This window comes from Tachysurus fulvidraco, chromosome 4 (assembly GCF_022655615.1).
Source record: "Tachysurus fulvidraco isolate hzauxx_2018 chromosome 4, HZAU_PFXX_2.0, whole genome shotgun sequence".
In the NCBI taxonomy this organism is placed as follows: Eukaryota; Metazoa; Chordata; class Actinopteri; order Siluriformes; family Bagridae; genus Tachysurus; species Tachysurus fulvidraco.
The window spans coordinates 31466-50810 of record NC_062521.1 but is presented as its reverse complement, the minus strand read 5'-3'; the positions used below and the strand labels follow the sequence as shown (position 1 = coordinate 50810).

The 19345-nt window shown below is 42.0% G+C and overlaps 1 protein-coding gene across 3 annotated transcripts; it reads right to left on the bottom strand.

Moving 5' to 3' along the window:
• sos2 (son of sevenless homolog 2 (Drosophila)) lies at positions 1–17095 on the bottom strand. Of its 3 annotated transcripts, none has more exons than XM_047812966.1 (23): positions 16308–17095; positions 13924–14049; positions 12167–12298; positions 11599–11763; positions 11262–11441; positions 10898–11041; positions 10550–10660; positions 9927–10025; positions 9622–9749; positions 8614–9257; positions 8369–8450; positions 8155–8277; positions 7932–8044; positions 7589–7811; positions 7386–7505; positions 7130–7292; positions 5572–5689; positions 5220–5392; positions 4975–5091; positions 3729–3984; positions 3390–3428; positions 2950–3053; positions 1–2862 (listed from the first exon to the last, which is right to left on the bottom strand). In XM_047812966.1, exons 1-23 carry the CDS (start codon positions 16386–16388, stop codon positions 2320–2322), a joined length of 3984 nt encoding a protein of 1327 aa, XP_047668922.1. In that variant the 5' UTR covers positions 16389–17095; the 3' UTR covers positions 1–2319. The 3 variants fall into 3 exon arrangements, with proteins under 3 accessions (XP_047668922.1, XP_026990399.1, XP_026990400.1); XM_027134598.2 differs by having other exon boundaries at positions 11262–11465; positions 16308–17094; XM_027134599.2 differs by lacking the exon at positions 4975–5091 and having other exon boundaries at positions 11262–11465.
• Between the last annotated feature and the right edge of the window lie 2250 nt (positions 17096–19345).

The following is a 19345-nucleotide window of genomic DNA, read 5'->3' as shown; positions in this document are numbered from 1 at the left end:
TTCTGTACAAAATAAGACTGGCTGTTTATTAATGAGTCCCACAGAGAACAGGATACCAACCAACCAACCAACCACACGACACAACATGACATCATTAACAGAGCATTCAAGGGCCCAATCTAAGCCTAAAAATATCAAGCGGACTTGTCTGAGGGAGAATGAATTAGGCGTAGAGACGCAGAGAGTCCAGCTGTGTCCCGAATGCTGAATAAGGGCACTAGATCACAGGAGGCACTACAGTAAGCATGCAGGTAAAGTGTAAGTGGAGAAACTGTAAGTGAACACAGAAAGTGGGCAGAGTTTACACAATTAGCATGCAAGCCGGTCAGGGCACTATGTCGTAATTGAGCACTACAGACACTGGGTAGGACACTAGGTAGGGAGATGGACATTATTGATATGAACACTTCTGTGTGTCTAAGCTCTGATTGTAGACATGTGCTGTGTTAGGACTGAACATGCAGGGAGCAACAGCAGGCACTAATGAGGCGTTTGGGACACAAACAAACTGCAGTGACTGTTGAGGGTGAGACACGTGTAACCTGAGGGCACCTCCTTAACAGTACGGCCCTATAGTGTAAATAAAAAAGAAATAAAACTCCATCTTTGGTAACTATTTAGTGCATGAGTAGTGGTTTGGGTCAGAAATCAGAAATAATTTAGCCTTTAGTTATCTTTCCATAGTATCCCAAATTTTATAAATAGTACACTATTAACAGTGTCCGACTTTAGAATGTTCAGTGCATTAATAGAGGTTTGGGACACAGCCAGATGTCAGATTAATATTATTCATTACATTAGTATATCCAATCCCAAACCACATACGTAGCATAAATAGGATACTACATAATACGTCAAAATAGTTCGCCACATTTGGTTTTATTTATACATTTGTTAAACCGGTGAGTTCAGAAAACATGAGTTATATGTTGTTATGTCTCAAGCCTTAAACAGTACACTAAATAGCATATTAAAAATATTGTGCACACTTTAAAAAAAGTGTTTAATACACTAGTATGTGGTTTGGGACAGAAGCTAAGAAGCTAACAAGGGGTTTATAATCAACCGTTCCCTAAAGTGTGTACCTCTGTTGGTGTATTATTTACTACAGGAGTATTTTATTAGGAGAGTTTGGGACATAACCCATCATTGCCATGGGTCACTGACATGTCCCAAATTGCATAAGTAGTACACTGAATGGTAGGATGCTAAAATAAGGGTGTGCCGCTACGAGATACCAGTTTGGCAGTGTCTGATGTGCAGTTTGAGATCCGACCGGATTAACAGAGCAGGATCTGTAAACACTTTCATTTACATAAACACTTAACTAAAAGTGTAAAAGTTGTGGATGGCTTTGTTACGTATGTGTGTAAAGTAAATGAGAGAGCGAGAGACACAGAGACAGAGAGACAGACAGAGAGAGCGAGAGAGAGAGACAGAAAGAGAAGGAGGGAAATGCTACGATTGTCAGCGTGCTATTAAGGCGTGTTGTGTTTTTGGGTTTTTGTAGCACAGAATGAAGACATAAGAGCAGAAAAAATACTGAACAGAACACACACACACACACACACACACACACACACACACACACACACACCTAGCTGTAGTGTACAATTTGTTCTGGGCACGGTGAAAGCTTTAGAAAGTCACTTTGTTCAGTAACAGTGTAAAAGGCACATCGGATGTCGTCATCTGGCAATAAGAACAAGCTCCCCTTCCTAACAATGCACACACTCACAACAGATGATCACTGAAGGGAAACTGTACTGTTTGTGTTGTTAAGACATCATCTTGGTGGTGTGAAGGCTTTAAATAAAGACACAGTTCAGCTACACCACACTCCGAACCGCGGAGTCCGCTCCTCTCAGCAAAGGGACAAAAGTTCATGGCTGTCACAGTCTCAGGTCAAAGATCATGGCTGTAAGAACAAGGCAGCTTAAAAGGGACTTGGTACAGGGGTCAGTCACCTTTGACCTCTGACCTCCCGAGTAGCAGTTAAGACGTTTGATCATGATAAAGAACAGCAGTGAGAGTCCTCCATCTCTAACATCCAATCACTGTCCAGGCTCCATGTGACATCATTAGCCTGTGTAACAATCAGCACTGACCCAGAGAGTGCCAATGAAAAGTTCTGAGAGTTCCGTTTCTGACAAACATGGGCTTGGGTTAGTGAACAGTGTATACAAAAGTTACACACACCACATGTCCTCAAGCACCTGCCCCTGGGCCAAAGTGGGTGGGGCTAAGTTAAACTGTCCATCCAGGACACTGGAATCGCTCCACCTCTTCTTGACTCAGCAGTGATCTGATGGCTCATGCTCACTGGCTGCTGTCTGACAATGTGTGTATGGATGGTGGAGAGAGAGTGTGTGTGGAGTGAGACAACTCTCTTTTGTAAGTCTTTGGGGGCAGTTTGGGCAGGGTGGGGGGCGTGGAGTTGTGTCTAGGTGGAATAGGAGGGGGCAGGTGGCACGGGCTGGGGACAGCAGGACCAGGGGAGGGGCAGAGACGGCGGGGAATGCGGGGGGACGGGGTGCCCGGAGGGGGGAATGGGAGGCGAGGGGAGGGCGTGCCTGGCGGGGTGCAGGGGGACGAGGGCGAGCTGCAGTAATCCCAATGAATGCGTCCCACTGGAGACACAGCGGGGTTCATGGGGCAGTTGATGAAGCTCTCAGGGGGTCGCTGCGGTATGGGGGGCATCACTTCTGGGATGGGGTCACGTGGGGGTGGAGGTGGTGGGGGGCTTGAGGAACCATCTGTCTGCTCGCTGATTCCACGTGTGAAACGAGGAACAGAAGGGAGAGGAAGAGGAGTTCTCAGCCGAGGTGGAACTGCGGGTGGACTTTCTGATCTAGAACTTAACTACACACAAATTAATTACATAAAAACCTTAAATTAATGCATGTGTGTGTGTGTGTGTTCGTGTATAACTGTGAGTGTGTAAGTTACCTTGCTCTCTGAGGATGCATCCTTCCTGCGGGGGGGCAGTGGTGGAGGTTTCAGAAGCTCTTCACCCAGCTGATGCAAACTGCCACAGGACACTGAGTGAAACTCTACAGTAAACACACACACACACACACACACACACACACACACACACACACACACACACACACACACACACACACACACAGAGCTATGGTGAATAATAAACTGTGTTAAAAGGTTAGTGCCCAAGAAATGACTAAAAAGACCATGGCTCATGTCTGTAGGTTCTCCCATATTATAAATCTAAGTGACAATGAAAATGCATTAATATGTAAGTTATAAAACATTCATTAGCCACGTTGTTTATAACCTTAAACAGATCAGGCTTGTACAAATGAACTGAGAGTATTTAATCAAATGTGACAGGAAGTACACATCACACTCGTGAAAATAATACTCACTGGAAGGAGGCAGCATGACAGTAGCAAAAATACTGGTGCCTACAGAAAACACACAGAGTTTATAAACAGGATGAAACAGAAACCCAGCATGTCGTTACACACACAGTTTATAAACAGGATGAAACAGAAACCCAGCATGTCGTTACACACAGAGTTTATAAACAGGATGAAACAGAAACCCAGCATGTCGTTACACACAGAGTTTATAAACAGGATGAAACAGAAACCCAGCATGTCGTTACACACACAGTTTAACACCAAATTATCAAGTACAGGAATCAAATATCAACAAGAGTGCAGTTTAATGTTATTGTGTGTATTGTTAACGTCTACACTGACCACTGGTGTCATGCTCTATGAAGACAGAGTTGAGCTCGGAGCAAGCGGAAGGGGGGGGTGTCTGGGCGGGTGTGTTGGGGGAAGTGGGCAGCGAGGTCATGCTCTCTGTCTCGGTCTCAGCAATGCTCCTGAAGGTGATTTTAGGCAATGGGTCACGCTCTAACGGCGCAGGGTGTCCTCGATTCCCACCTCCGGTCGTCACCTGCCTCACAGGACGCACCCCCGGGGACTTCAGAGGGTAAGATGTCTTCCTGGGCTGTTGGTTGAAGGGAGTAGATGGGAAAGTAACAGAGGGGGGGGGGAGATATAGACAGACACCATTAAATATACATTACAATGCTTTTTCTTTATATATACGCTACAAAATGACAGACAGACAGACAGACCTCAAAATATACCTCCCTAATAAATAAATAAATAAATAAATAAATAAATGAAATATAGATGCAAGTAAGATGGTCATACTAATGTATGTTTTAACGTTAGTATTGTTATACTGCTAACATTCTAACAAATGAAAAGCTATAATTGAAAATGAAAGTAAAGTCTGCAGGAGATTACAGGCTCTTCTTCATGAGGGTAACTGTAGTCCCCAGTAGGTGGAGTCCCTGAGTACCAGTGTTGTGTGAGTTAGTCCTTTTGATGCCATTTTAACACTGCATGTTTTATGTCCTTAGTCTTTGCTAACCCTCAATGTCTAGTGTTCAGTGACTAATCTTGGTGGAGGGCTGAAATCCTGCCTCACACCCCTTAGCTCTTCACCTGCCTGCATGTCCTTAGATAGTAAAGCATCTTCTCATAGTTTTTTACTTCATAGTTTCTGTGATGAATCACGAAAGTCAAAGCCGGAATGTCATTGAAGAGAGTCGACTGTCTCGCCATGATCACAGTGTAGTTAGTAGTAGCGGCCATGTACGCGTGCCACCTGATTGGTTCAGTCTCTAAAGGGAGACGCTCCAACGCTCCATGGATTTCTGAGTAAATGATGCACTGGTTCTGCTGACAGGGGAAAGCTGTACACAGACCTACGCATGTTGCAGTGCTGAGCAGGGTGTCATTAACTTATGGTCTTCTTTCTATAGTAGAAATCACTTTGTATTTTACGTCCTGCAGAAGGTCTTATTCAGGAGTCACTCTAACGCTTTAGCTCCCATGAAACACTGATGATAAGAGATGATACTAACAATGATAAGAACAGACAGGAAGACAGACAGATAAATAGACAGACAGAGAGACAGACACTTACAAATCGCGGAGGCTGTTTGCTGTTGCGTGGCTCGATCTCCAGAGATTTATTAAATAGATAATCACTGAACTCCTTCTCAGTCATACTGCCCATGGGGTTCAGGTTCTCAAAGAACCTCTGTAACACACACACTTACTTTTCACAGTGATTCTAGCGTTTTAGACATCCTAGAACACTGTTCAGTTTTTTAGAAAATAGAAAACAAAAGGAAAGGCGTGTGTGAGGAGTAAGTGACATAACCCTACCCTGATTTCATTTTCGACCGCAATACGGTACGGTTGGTTCTGGTACTGCTGGATCTCCCCAGTGATCTCAGCCACTTTGCGTCTCTTGCTAAAGTTGATTAGATCTTTACCATGACGCTTCAGGAAGTCCGGATTCCCCTCCTCTGTTTTCAGGATGTTGGTCAGGTAGATACCTGTAAAGACACACACACACACACACACACACACACACACACACACACACAGGTTTCATCCCTGTGAGGTACTCTGTAACCAAAATTACATTTTTTGGCTCTTACAGCTTTTGTAAAAACTACCAGGACTCATAGATATTCCTGTTCTACAACAGCTGACCACAGCCGCACGGTCTTACCGAAGAAAGGCACACACGGTGGGTTGATGGATTTGAGTTTGGCTAGATACTTTTTAAAATGATCTTGACTGAGCTCCACTGCCTCCTCCAGAAACCTCTTCTTCCTCTCCGGCACAGCCTAAACACACCCACACCCACACACACACATAACCTGAGCTCAGGTGGTAAGGCTACAGATCAGAAACAGTTAAATAGGATTTAAAGAGAAAATACCTAAAGTACTATAATTAAAATATAATATCCTTTTGACTCTGGACAGAGGGGAAATTCAGATTTGATTCTTCTAGATCTCATTCGATATGGTGGAGCACAATATTTTAATCCAGCGTTTGGAATCTTGTGTTGGCCTAAAGGGGAATGTCTTAAAGTGGTTTAAATCTGATCTTGCTGATAGATCTTTTTCTGTGTGTGTAAAAGACGGTATGTCCCTGAGGTCTCTGTTACTGTGTGGGGTTCCTCAGGGATCGATTTTAGCTCCTGTTTTATTTATGTGCGCTACCTCTTGGTTTGATTTTTCAGAAACACAACATGTCATTTCACTGCTATGCGGATGATGTACAGCTCTATTTTTCGGTAAAACAGTCAAACTGTGATTATTTTGGCAATCTAGCATGTACGCAGGAGGTGAAAGACGGTTGGCAGCTAATTTTTTAAAATTAAATGAGGAGAAAACTGAGGTTGTAGTTTTTGGTCCTGATGTCCACCTAATAGATACCTCCTTGTCAGTTGCCATCTCTGACAGGGTTAAAAGCCTGGGGTTTATCTTGGATTCGGAGTTAAAAATGGATAAGCAAATAAATACTGTGGTTAAATCCAGTTTTTTTTACTTACGGCTCTTAGCGAAAACCAAACCATTTCTATCTCATACAGACTTTGAGGAAGTGAACTTTGTGGTCGTTTTCTCTAGAATGGACTATTGTAATTCTCTGTATGTTGATTGATAAAAAAGCTCTGGCATGCTTGCAGAATATACAAAATGCTGCAGCCAGAATGATGAAAACGGACCATGTTACACCTTTATTGAGATCCTTGAATTGTCTGCCAGTCCAGTATAAAGTACACTACAAGATTATTGTGCTGGTTTTTAAAGCACTACATAATTTGGCACCACCATATCTTTCAGAGTTGTTGTCGTTATACACTCCGTCTAAGTCGCTGAGATCAGAGAACCAAAATCTCCTTGTGACCGAGAACTAATTATACATGTAAAGGTGACAGAGCTTTCTCACATGTTGGTCCTTTACTACGGAATGACCTTCCGCACTCCGTCAGATCGGACAAGTCGCTGGTTGTGTTTAAGGCCTTGTTAAAAACCCATTTATTAGAGGTAGCATGGGGGCAAGTCTGAGGGGGCTTGGCCTGCACCTTGGGCAATGTCTGTTGTATAATGTGTGCTATATAAATAATAAAAAAGAAAACTCGGCTGTAACTCAGCTACAAACCACTGACAACAACATCAAAGCTAACAGTTGAGCTTTCAGGCCACAGAGACAGGAAGTCAGTTCCTAATTAAGACACATTGGTAATCAGACACACAGTACGATGTGGTGTTTGTGACCTCAAAAGTGTGCTCCAGGCGGTAAACAGGTACGGAGTTGATGGCGCTAACAATCTCTAAAACGCCGTTAAAATTGTTGAGCTCCTGGAAAACCTGCAGAATTTCAATTATCCTGATCATCACCGCCACCCGTTCCTCCAAATTCTCTGCCTCCACCACACACCTGACAGAGAGAGAGAGAGAGAGAGAGAGAGAGAGAATGTCTAAGAGTCCAGAGAAAATGCCGCATGATTCAATAGGGTAACATGTGACTCACTTCTCAAACCAGAGTGTGAGGTTGGTGGTGTGTCTGATCATCCTCAGCAGGTTGGGCGAGTTCTTCTCTTTATCTTCTTTAGTCCACACACTGCCCACTAACTCGGACGGACGCACAGCCCTGCAGGCACACGTGTACATACACAAATTTTATTTGCTGTCTACTGTCATCAGTTGCTGCTCCTAATTGTCGGTCTCTCTCACCTGTACAGGTCAGACTCCAGCAGTGTGAGCTGACGTGCGATCTCAATCGGGTGAAGGGTCATGAGGTCAAAGGTGTCGATCTGGCCGGGCCGGCTGATGTGCCACTCCACAGGAGGCGGTGGAACCTCGAAGGTAATGTTATGACTGATGCCATTTGGCTGCATCTGCATCTTCCGCTTAATGATCTTATTAATGGACACCACCCACTTACGCACAGACTTCCCTGCATTCACACCAAAGCATAATTACTGTCAATCAAACAATCAGACAAGATTCTGTTACTATGCAGATGTGAATTTACTCTAGCTGTGCTCTGTGACGGTGAGTGTGTGTGTGTGTGTACCTCTTAGCTGCATTGGGTTGGTGATATAATCCTCCAGTCTGATGCGTAGTTCTGGATCATTCTCAAAGTCATAGAAATGATGCTCCACCCACTGGCGAAACACATTTAGAACCCTGAACACACACATACACACACACACACACACACACACAGACAGGAGTATAAGTACACATACCTGCAAGTATAGAGTGTGTATGTATGTATGCAAGGAATCAGTGTACACCTGAGCTGGACAGGTTGCACATATTCTCTACGGAATCTCTGGAGCTCGGCTGCCATTGGCTGATTCCCGTTCCACATCGACTCAAGTTCCGCCTCCAACTGTTCAGGCTCAGGGATCTCAAACCTAGTGCATCGTGGGAGAATTTACTCGATAATTATCTGTCATCTGTGTGTTTAAACTAATAACATAAAAATGCCTTATGCGTGTAGTTTACCTTTCAATGAGGAGTGTGAGGAGGTCTTGTGGTTTGCAGAAAGAACGATAAGTCGTCAAAAACGTTCGCACAAAATTTGGATCTGGAAAGAGGAAAAAAAAAAAACCTCAGTATGGCATCAGGTGGTGTGAATTTAAATACTCCACCATCAGTGTGAATGTTTAAATTAGAGACCTTGTGTAGTGTTGTGTAGTGTACAGCAGGGGTCACTGCTGCTCCACATTGGTTTTATACCAGCTGCTCACCTGCATACATGTGGTAGGTGAGTCTCTCTATGAGTTTTTCCACAGTCCCTGCTTTAATGATGGGGATGCCGGTTTTGCTCTGCATGTGCTCCTCAAACACAATGTTCTCCTCTGAGTCACGCACGGTGAAGCGGTACACATCAGGAGATGGCAAACGCAATGGCTGCTCCTCCTCCTCCTTCTGTAGTTCGGCATCCAGCATGCGGTCCAGAGTACTTCTACACTGCAGCATGAAGAGCGCCGACATCCAAGCACTCTTCTCCTCAGCTGAGCGTGCGCAGAACACAGCCCCGCCCTCATCGCGCCCCACCAGCTCGAAGGCGAAGCGTAGATCTTGTGAGTCCTCGCGGTCCACCACACGATACTTACGCAGCACAAACTTCTCCTTCAGCCGGAACTCTGCCCCTGGCATTCGTGAGCTCTGATTGGCCTTGCAGCTAATCATCAATCCATCGAACAAAAAGTTGTGGCGTTCGTGCTTGGCACCGGCACGTACAAGCGGACCCTCCAGGATGAACTGGCTGCAGCACTGACCAATGTCTCTGCCTTCCCAGCCGTCGATGCTCCTTTGGATCTCACTCATGCGCTTTATGGCCAGATGCTTACTACGAATCGTTCGGCTATATAGCCAATAAAGAGGTTCACTGTGTGTGTGTGTGTGTGTGTGTGTGTGTGAGTGAGAGAGAGAGAGAGAGAGAGAGAGAGAGAGAGAGATCAGACAGCTTAAGACAGTATAAAATGTTTTACCAAATGATTAGAATTAAAGGCAGCTGCACCAGGGAGTGCTGTTACTGCTAAAGATGATGCTCAACTCCAACGTGACGTTGAAGTCGGAAAAGAAAAACATTTTCCAACTGACATTTTTCATCATTCAGTCAAATAGAGTAGAAATAAACTAGGCTCATGAAGCAAATAGGCAAAGTAAAGGTGGTCAACTAAAATTCAGGTGAAATTTATTTAGCAATTTTTTTTCTAGTCCTCCAAGAAAATGTTTTGTGTGTGTGTTACCCTGGTTTGCGGCGGGGAGGTTTTTTGCTGTAGATGCGCTCAATGCTGCTTTGCAGGTTCAGCAGAGCCGTCTGAGCCTGTTTCAGATGCTCCCGGTCATCATGGTCTATGCTCCGCTCCTGCAGTTGCTGAAAATCACATATTCAGTGTTAACTCACTATATACGAGATGTAAACAAACAAACAACAGGACAATAAGAACATCTGCAGTCAGGTGTATATACTGTATATAATAAAGGCCATGTATAGGACTAAAAGAGTTAATAATTATACCTTCAAATAATGGACTGTGTGTTTGAGTCTCACCTGCAGCAGTTCAAAGTAGTGCATGCAGTGATACACAGGTATCATCATCAGCTGGGGAAGAACATGCTGCACAGCCTCCTTAAAACCCTCAGCAATCGACTGTAACACACACACAAGGGGTCAGACTGATCTGTCTCTGGTAGAGTAGACTGGACAGTAATATGAACAGGAGACTGGGCTGGGAGCAGTGTGTGTGTATGTGTGTGTGTGTGTGTGTATGTGTGTGTGTGCGTGTCTGTGTGTGTAAGAGAGATCACAGTATCCATTTAACCAGGCCACAAGACAGCCTCCATATCATACACCTCAATCAATAATCTACTACTTTCTATCTTACACACAGACACACACTCTGTTACTTACATGCTTCACATCTAGTGGAAATTAAAGCACATCTATATACATAAAAGCATTGATTAGCAACAGAAGAGGAGTGACACACACACACACACACACACACACACACACACACACACACACACACACACACACACACACACACAAACACACAGCTGTAGGTCTATTTATAAACAGCTAGCTTTACCTATATGAACCTCACTGCAGTAAACAGAGGTAGTAGTGGGGCAGTAATGTTGCCCGAGAGCCAATCAGTGTGCAGTATTTACCTGGAAGTGTAATGCCACAGTGGGGCGGGACATCAGGTTACTGAAGTGATCGTGAAACTCTTTGGAGAGAATGTCCTGGGACAGAGTCTCATAGGGGTCAAAGGCTTGTTCCTACACACACACACACAGCCAAAATATAGTGAATATCTGTCAATAAATAATCACCTGATTCATATGATAATGCCAGGTGTCATCCAAACATGAGTGGGTGGAGTCAGACATTAGAGAGCTTGTTAGTTCATCAAGAAATCTGAGGTTCAGACCAGTTTAACAGCAATTATAATGCATCTGAAATGAAGCATAAGGAAAGCCAACCTTGAAAACTTGCGCACACACACACACACACACCTCTGCAAGGTCTTCAAAACAGCTGCCAACCAGTGGGTGAGGACTGCCATCTTCAGTCATCTCCACTGCGTCTTCAATCAGACCTAACAACTTCACTGTCAGCTCATGTACCTCCAAAATATTACTGAAAACTAGCTCCACATCCTGCAGTGAGAGAGAGAGAGAGAGAGAGAGAGAGAGAGAGGGAGAGCGAGAGAGAGAGAGGGAGAGAGAGCGAGAAGGAGAGCGTTCATGTTATCTAGCAGGCTGACACAATCTGTGTATACACTAAAATGGCCATTTTTCATACTAGACTTCCAGATGGACTCAAGACCACACACATTTTCATGAATGCAGTCACAGAGACCCCGGTCATGTGACTTACCTGTGGGCTGAAGAGTTTGCTGTTGAACAGGAAGGCTCGGCGGAACACCTTAATTATGAGGTCAAGATCACGCAGGTACTGCCGTTCCTCAGCCATCTCCAACCGCACCAGGTCATCGTAGTTCAGCACACCTGTGGTTGAGTTTCCCTCTGCACACTGAGACACCAGACCCACCTCCTCCTGATCAAACATGTCCATCAGCACCTGCTCTCACACACCCACACACACCCCCCAGTAACCCTGGCTGATCAACTGTAGAAATCACAGTTCAGTTTGAATCCGTGTGTGTGTGTGTGTGTGTGTGTGTGTGTGTGTGTGAGAGAGGTGAGACTATTACCTTATCTGCACACATGGAGACTTTTATGTCCTGCTGGCTGATCTCAAAGTGTCGGATATTTCCCACATAATTCCCAGCCAGTTTGAGGATATCAGCTGAGATGTACTCCAGCACGGCCACGATGTACAGAGAGACGTGGTAGTCGATCTTATAGCCCAACACTTCCTAGAGAAAATAAACAGGACTATGTGTAATTGTGTGTTTTAGATTTAGGTTTAAATGTGTGTTTAAAAGCATACACACACCTCTGCTTCAGTGGAAACATACACATTTTATAGACTTGCCCTGACTCTAAATGTTTTAGAAACTACAACAGTGGCTAAATCTCTTTAAAATGGCAGGTACCAATCACAGACATTCAGCAGAATAACCGCCACCCCAGCAACAAACCAAAACAGTGGACTTACTATTACTATAGCAAACTATACTGCTTGGGTTGCTAGTAATCAGAGTGTGTGTATGTGTGTGTGTGTGTGTGTGTGTGTGTGTGTGAGAACATGTGTAAGTGTATGTGATCATATGTGTCTGAAAGTAAGCATGAGTGCTTGTGAGTGTCTGTGTGTGTAACCTTCAGTAAAGGGTGGATCTTGTCCACAGGAAACAGGAGAGGGTTCCTGCGCTTGCGCTTCTCTATAGCTGACTGAGCGTCAGACATGGCCCACTTATCTATGGGGTACGGAAACGTCTTCTGGATGCGCTCCTGGACACAGAACAGAGAAGCACAGATGCAGATGAGGACATGACAAAAAAAGATGATCATAAATCAGAAAAAGAAAAACTGATGAATATAGTTTTAAAAACACTGAAAAGTGAAGATAAAGATGAGAGCTTAATTTATAAAACTAACGGATGAACAGAATAAATCAAATAAAGACCAATATAAAGTGACTCTCTGTACATTTGTCCAATAAATGTGTTTATAATATGATTAAATAATTCTAAACTATAACTTTATCTTGAATCTAAACCATAAAGCATGTCTTTAACATATTCAAAAATATATTACAATATAAAATATTAGGGCTGGCTGATACGGCTGTATCACGATGTCAGTGTGTCATATCGGTCGATATCGATAATTATTGATATTGTTTATGACCCATTTAAAATAAGGACCAGGAGAAAAATATATTAGATTTAAACCTTTTTATTGTAAACTTCACCTTCCTCTGATCAGAATCCCCTCAGTTATTAAGAGAGAAACGTCACCAACCAGGAAACCTCCAATAATTATAATGTAAACATGAGTCTAAAGTCACAATGAACACTTAACTATTATCTCTTAACATTTAAGGTGAGAAATGACAGGAAATGTAAGAAATGTTTAATAAAGTGTAATAAAATAGTGTAAAGTGTTAAATATAAACAGAGAAAGCTGAGAGTTTAGTGTAAGTTTAGTGCTACTGCATAATGTGCAGACGACATTGTTGTGACTACGGTCACTTATAATGTCCAAAACACTGCCGTACTGCTGCGCTGACGTTTCCTCTTTTATTGACAATTTCCTCGCTCGCTGCGGCTCATTTGGCCACATATTCACAGGTCGGAGTTTCCCGAGTCGATAACTCCTGAGCTAAACGCTGTTACTACACAAAACGCGGTTGTAGCTGCCTCTCTACATTACTACGATAGAAAAGAGGTGTTATTTGTGTAGTAACAGCGTTTAGCTCAGGAGTTATTGACTCGGGAAACTCCAACCTGTGAATATGTGGCCAACTTCCTGCTCCTTCAGTTCTCTCCAGCGCTGGAAAGCTGATCCTATATTAACACGTCCTACGTCTTGTCCTTATCGTAAGTCTTTCTTATCTTTCTTTTTATCCTCCATGTCGATGTTAAAACCGCTTTCTGCTAATGTCACACATGCACACTGAACACTCTCTCTGCACATATTGACAAGCCCCGCCCCTTTCTGATCATTGGCTACCTTTAAAAGAACAGTAATAAAAATTACATTTCCTTTTTTCCGATAAAAATAAATAAATAAAAAAATCGATCACGTGTCTATCGCGATACATATCGTTATCGTTTTATCGCCCAGCCCTATAATATATATTAAGATTTGTGTCTCACATCCCTTATTACGACTTCTGAAGTCTTTTAAAATGTGCAATACTAGCTGTGTTGTCACAGTGTGTGTTTTTTGTGGTGGCTTTGTTCCTCCCGGTGTCTGTTAGGACACCAATGCAGATGTGCAATATACAGATCACTGTGCAATCACTGTAGAAACATTGTGTTTAAAATGTACAGGGAACATTAAATAGACTTTTTCTTTGTTTGAATAGTAATGTCATACAGATTGACACAGATGTGTATATGTCTGCGTACCTCCACATCAGAAACAGTTCTGGGCTGACTGACACACAGCATGTTAAGCAGCTGCAGTATGAGCTCCTCGATATGCTGCAGAGCATCTTCATTTGACGACAGATTTGGATGCACCTGTAACTGCACCTACACACACACACACACACACACATTAGCACCACTGACAATATAAATATTCATTTAACAGCCATATGTTGCTATGGATGGAGCAACATTATAAGCTATCTAGGGGTGTAATATAGAGACATGTGGTGAGGTGTGGTGTGTGTACACACACACACAAACACACACACACACACAGAGGAAAGAGAGTCAGGCTGGGTATCACTCTCTGCACTGGTGTCGTGTTTCAGGTTTTCTTCCATTAAGCACTGATGGATGCTCCATGGGACGGACACACACACACACACACACACACACACACACACACACACACACACAGTTAGCAGCAGACAGTAGAATATTGATGTGTGGGACAGGAGGAGTCATAAGAAAGGAGAACAACACTGTGTGTGTGTGTGTGTGTGTGTGTTTATACACACAGGTCCTGTTTTAAATATAGAAAAGACAATGAAAACAAATGAAATGTTGATAGAAGGATAAACATATAAATAACTAAATAGCTAAGTAGAGAGAGAAAATAGCAAAAAAAAAATCTGGACAGATAAACAAATTATTAACAAGTTATTATTAAAGTTATTATTACTCACTCTCACACAGACTGTTCACTCATTTTGTTCCCTACACTAGTGTACTTCACTGTGTTCACTGTTGATTAGGGATAAGAAAATTACAGGGATTCTGATTGGTGGTCAGGTGTTGATTAATTTTCTAGAACAGCAGTTTTGACAGTAGCATAGTCATCACTTTTTCGCTCAAAAGGCCCACACAATCTACATACATGGTTTAAAATAATAACTGATACAGCAATGTTTAACTTACAAGCTGTTACTTTTATTTATTTAATTGTTTGATTGTTATTGACTTCATTAGAGATCATACAGAGAGACTGGTAAAGGAACAACTGTTTATAGCTGCTATAGCATAAGCAACCACAGGAAATAACTAGTTTCACACACGTTAATGTAACTTTAAATGGATAAAAGTCAAACTTATGTCATACAGTGTTGGTCAAATGCTGTGGTATAAGGAGCAAAACACTCCAGGACATACTGTTAGAGGAGACTAATAAATAATAATAAATAAATAATATTTAGTTTGGTAGCATTGAGTCAGCTAACTTGCATTTAACCTCATTTTATACAGAACAGCAATTGAGGTTCCAGTACCTTGCACAGGGGTCCAGCGGCAGTAGCTTGGTGGCCCCGTCATTCAAACTCACATCCTTCCAATCAGTAGTCCTTAACTACCAAGCTACCATTTCCCATGATATTACACCACCATTGTGTTGATTATTTTCCATAGAGAGCAGCACATACACAGTGTTTATACTTTCTAAATCGGGAGAGCAGAACAGATTTGTTTATGTGTTTCTGCATGTTTATTCTGACATCGTCATACACCAACACACACAAACACATGCACGACATGACTAATACTCTCAGTTACACTCCTCTCTCTCGGTGCTTCCATGACAACTAGTATGCAACAGCTCTCCATCAAACAGAGGGAAACCCCTGTGCAAGTCACACACACACACACACACACACACACACACACACACACACACACACACACACACACACAGAATGAGTCACGTCTGCATTGACGTCACTGTCTTAGCCAGTTTATAACATCAGCTTTTACAAAAACAGAAACTTGTTAGAGCATTTATGAACACACACACACACACACACACACACACACACACACACACACACACACACACACAGCCTACTGACAACTGTACTAAACTCACATTCCACAAAACTGTCCCTAAATATCCCTCAGCCTGCTGTTCTAATGTAATCAGAGAATAAAACTGAATGGAGTTTATTTAATTTGTCTTTAATTGGATCGTAAAGATTTCTGAGAATTGTGAAGATTTACTGCTAAATAAATCATACTGTACCGAACCTGTCATCAGTCTCTGATGCTGTATTACAGCTTTAAGTAGTAATGTGTACGTTTTATTCGTTATACATGTAAGTAATAAAGCCCAAAATAAAGAAGTGAAAGAGAAAGAAAACACTATAATGTATAGAGGCCTGAATAGTGTAAAAAAGATAGACAGATAAAGTAAAAAAAGGGGCAGCAGACACACATGCATGGGAAAATACACCTATTATTATAATAAACTATAAACTGGGTCTCGATGTAACAGAAAATATCGAACTCATATTTAACAGCCAGTAATTAAAAACCATTAATATTTAACAGCCATTAATTAAGACTATAAGTGTGTATTTTGTAAGAACTTTGACCTTTCTGAGCGCCGGCACGAACAGGCCTCTCCACCTGGAGCTGTTCTCCTCGCTGGAGAAGTCGTATCCGGGCTGCTGCATGCCTGCGGAGCGACGCCGTGGCCCGTGCCCGGGTTTGAGCTCTCCTCATCGGCCTGCGCACTCAGTGCAGCCCGCTTAGCACGAGATAGCCACCGGCTAACTAACTTACATATGATGAGTTACTTAATTAAAACCTTTAGTTTTCTTCAGTTATTCCTCTTACTAACTTTTAGTGTAAATATTAAATGGCTAACCGTAATTAGCTCCCACAGTTATGCTAATCGCCTAATTAGCCGAGCTAATACTGACGAATTGTCCAGCTAGCTAACTGTGATTAGCCGGCTAAGCTAACACCTCAGATGCCTGCGGTTATGCTAACTGGCTATCTGTGATTAGCCAAACTAATTGTCTAATAGTTATGCAAATCAGATTTAGCATTTGCAGTCCGAATCTGATGCTAAGCTAACGGCACATCTGGCAGCAGCGGGCACAGCTGGGGCCTCAGCGCACACCGGGGCACAATCCGGTTCAGTGCGCGTGTGTTTGTCATCTTCACCCGGAGTCTGTCCGTTTACATGCTCCAACAAAATAAAACACTTCCACAGATAATCCGGTGCTGTCCGGGTGTTAATCCGCGAGCAGGAGCTCCTATTTGTTTATTTGTTGTTTGTTTTGTTTGATTGTTTTTCAGATGTTGCCCTGTTAGTGTGCTCGCGCTGCGCTTGTCAGAGAAATCGCGCGCGCGCGCACCGCTGCCTATGGGACTCGCGGGAGCGCGCGCTCTCACACACGCGCGCACTTCCCGAAAATGACGCAGAAAAAAGGAGGCGCATAATAATAATAATAATAATAATAATAATAATAATAATAATAATAATAATAATAATAATAATAGCGTGGTAACACGGCTGTCCGGCATTTGCTCTTACTTTCTGTGTTTAAATATAGCTCGCTAACAGGAATATCTACATGCATATATAAGTGGAGTGTTTCGCTCTGTGTGTGTGTGTGTGTGTGTGTGTGTGTTAGTTAGTTAGTGTTAGGTTGAAGAGACAGTTTGGAGTATAGTGCTTGTTCTTCCCGTGCTTGTGGAATTACTCCAGGTTCTGCGGTTTCCTCCCACTGTCTTAAACATGGAAGAACACAGATCAGATAAAATAAATCTCTTCTAGTAAAAGTGTGTGAATCAATTACAGGTATAAACGTGCTGAAAATAATTAAAGTGTGTCAATGTCACTTTGTTGCCTTTAATACAGCAGGCTTTACAGTTTAAAACTACTGTTCTCACACACACACACACACACACATACACATACACACACACACACATACACATACACACACACACACATACACATACACACACACACACACACACACACACACACACACACACACACACACACACACACACACACACACACACAAGCAGTTTTAATGCATTATGTATTAATGCTGTGCTTATCAGTAAAAGAACAAAAGAGCCACACCGCCATCATGTGGTCATTTATTAAAAACTCTTAAATGAACCTGACAGGGACAAACTGATTTCAGTGCAGTACACCATAAACTAAACAATAACAAGGATTTTTATCAATGACGCACAAAATGCTTCAGACTGGGAACTTTTCTGATGTGTGATACCTTTATGATTACTCGTCATTCCACACACACAGATGGCAGAAACAAATTGAAATTAAAGCATTTGAAAGTAGAGACAGTAAAATCATCTCTACTGTAGTACCTCAATTCTCTCACAGTCCCAACTAAGGATCCACCTCAGTTCTAATATCTGTACTTCGATTTCATCATCGTAATCATCACCATCACTTTTATCTCCACAGTTTCCTTTACACTACGTGATTTTTTTTACGTTTGGATTTTTACTGCATTGTGACTAAAAACAAAGCGCAGCAGAGTTTAATCTGTTTTCAAATAATATTTTTATTACATTTGTCAAAAGAATGTTTGAAAAGTTTTTTTCCTTGAGGATCTTTTTTTATCGACACATTCACAAGGAACTGAAGAATTATTTAATACCATAGATGAGTTTTACTGTAGCCACAAAAATATTAAAAGTCTCAAAAATGTAGTTTAATGATTTTGAATACAGAAAATAGTTTGGACAAGCTAATTTTAAATTGCAGTCAGAATAAAACCTTGTTACGTATTTAAAGCTTTAAGCTAAATTAATGTGGTGCTACACTTCACACAACTCAGAAATTTACAGCAAAATATTAATGAATCATTTTATTATTCTTTTATTTTTGGCATGTTAATTATGGCTTAAATCCTTGCTCTTTCATATGTATCACATTTAATGAGTAGATGCTTTATTGTTTCTTCTTGTAGAACATCATCTTTCTTCCATATTCTGTACAAACACTGATTACTTAGCCGTATGTCACGTCACTTTAATGAACAGTGCCCAATGTGCTCTCTCGAAATTATAACATCCTCTTTCAAGATGCCAAATTTCTTTCTTTTTAGGTATACATTTTCTGAATGTGGTAAACTGTCTTCCTTTAATTGCAATGTCTCACTTCTTCTGCCACTTCTTCCTTATTTCTTTTGCAATCATCCCTTTCACTTCCGTTTTACTTAGTGATACTTGAACGTCAACTTGTGAGTGATTCAGAGCATGTTTGGCCAGAAAGTATGCCTCCTCATTACCTTTTTCACTTTTGCACGCGTGATAGACCCCATAAGAAGTTAACTGTCCAGACTGACTTGTTCTAAAAATGCTTTTCTGTACTTCATCAACCAAGTCTATCTGAAGCTGAATCTGAAGATGTTCAACTTAAAACAGAAAGTGTGTCTCTACAAATCACTTACAAAAAAGGCTGTAATTCTTCCAACCACTGAATTGCTAGACATATTTCTGTTAACTCAAAAACAAAAATATGATCTGAAATTCTTTTTGAAATTTTAACTTTGAATTGTGGGATGAAAACTGATACTGCTGTATGTCCTATTTTGACCTGTATTGATGATATTATTGCTCTACAACATATTCT

Bases quoted from the DNA above. Each gene is read 5' to 3' on its own strand.
- sos2 (XM_027134598.2), bottom strand. From the start codon at position 16,388: ATGCAGCAGCCCGGATACGACTTCTCCAGCGAGGAGAACAGCTCCAGG. The intron at 11,466-11,598 runs GTAATAGTCTCA...GTGTGAGAGCAG, and splicing joins TCTCCATGTGTGCAGATAAG to GTGCTGATGGACATGTTTGA. The intron at 10,661-10,897 runs GTGTGTGTGTGT...GTGTGTGTGTAG, and splicing joins GTTTTGAAGACCTTGCAGAG to GAACAAGCCTTTGACCCCTA.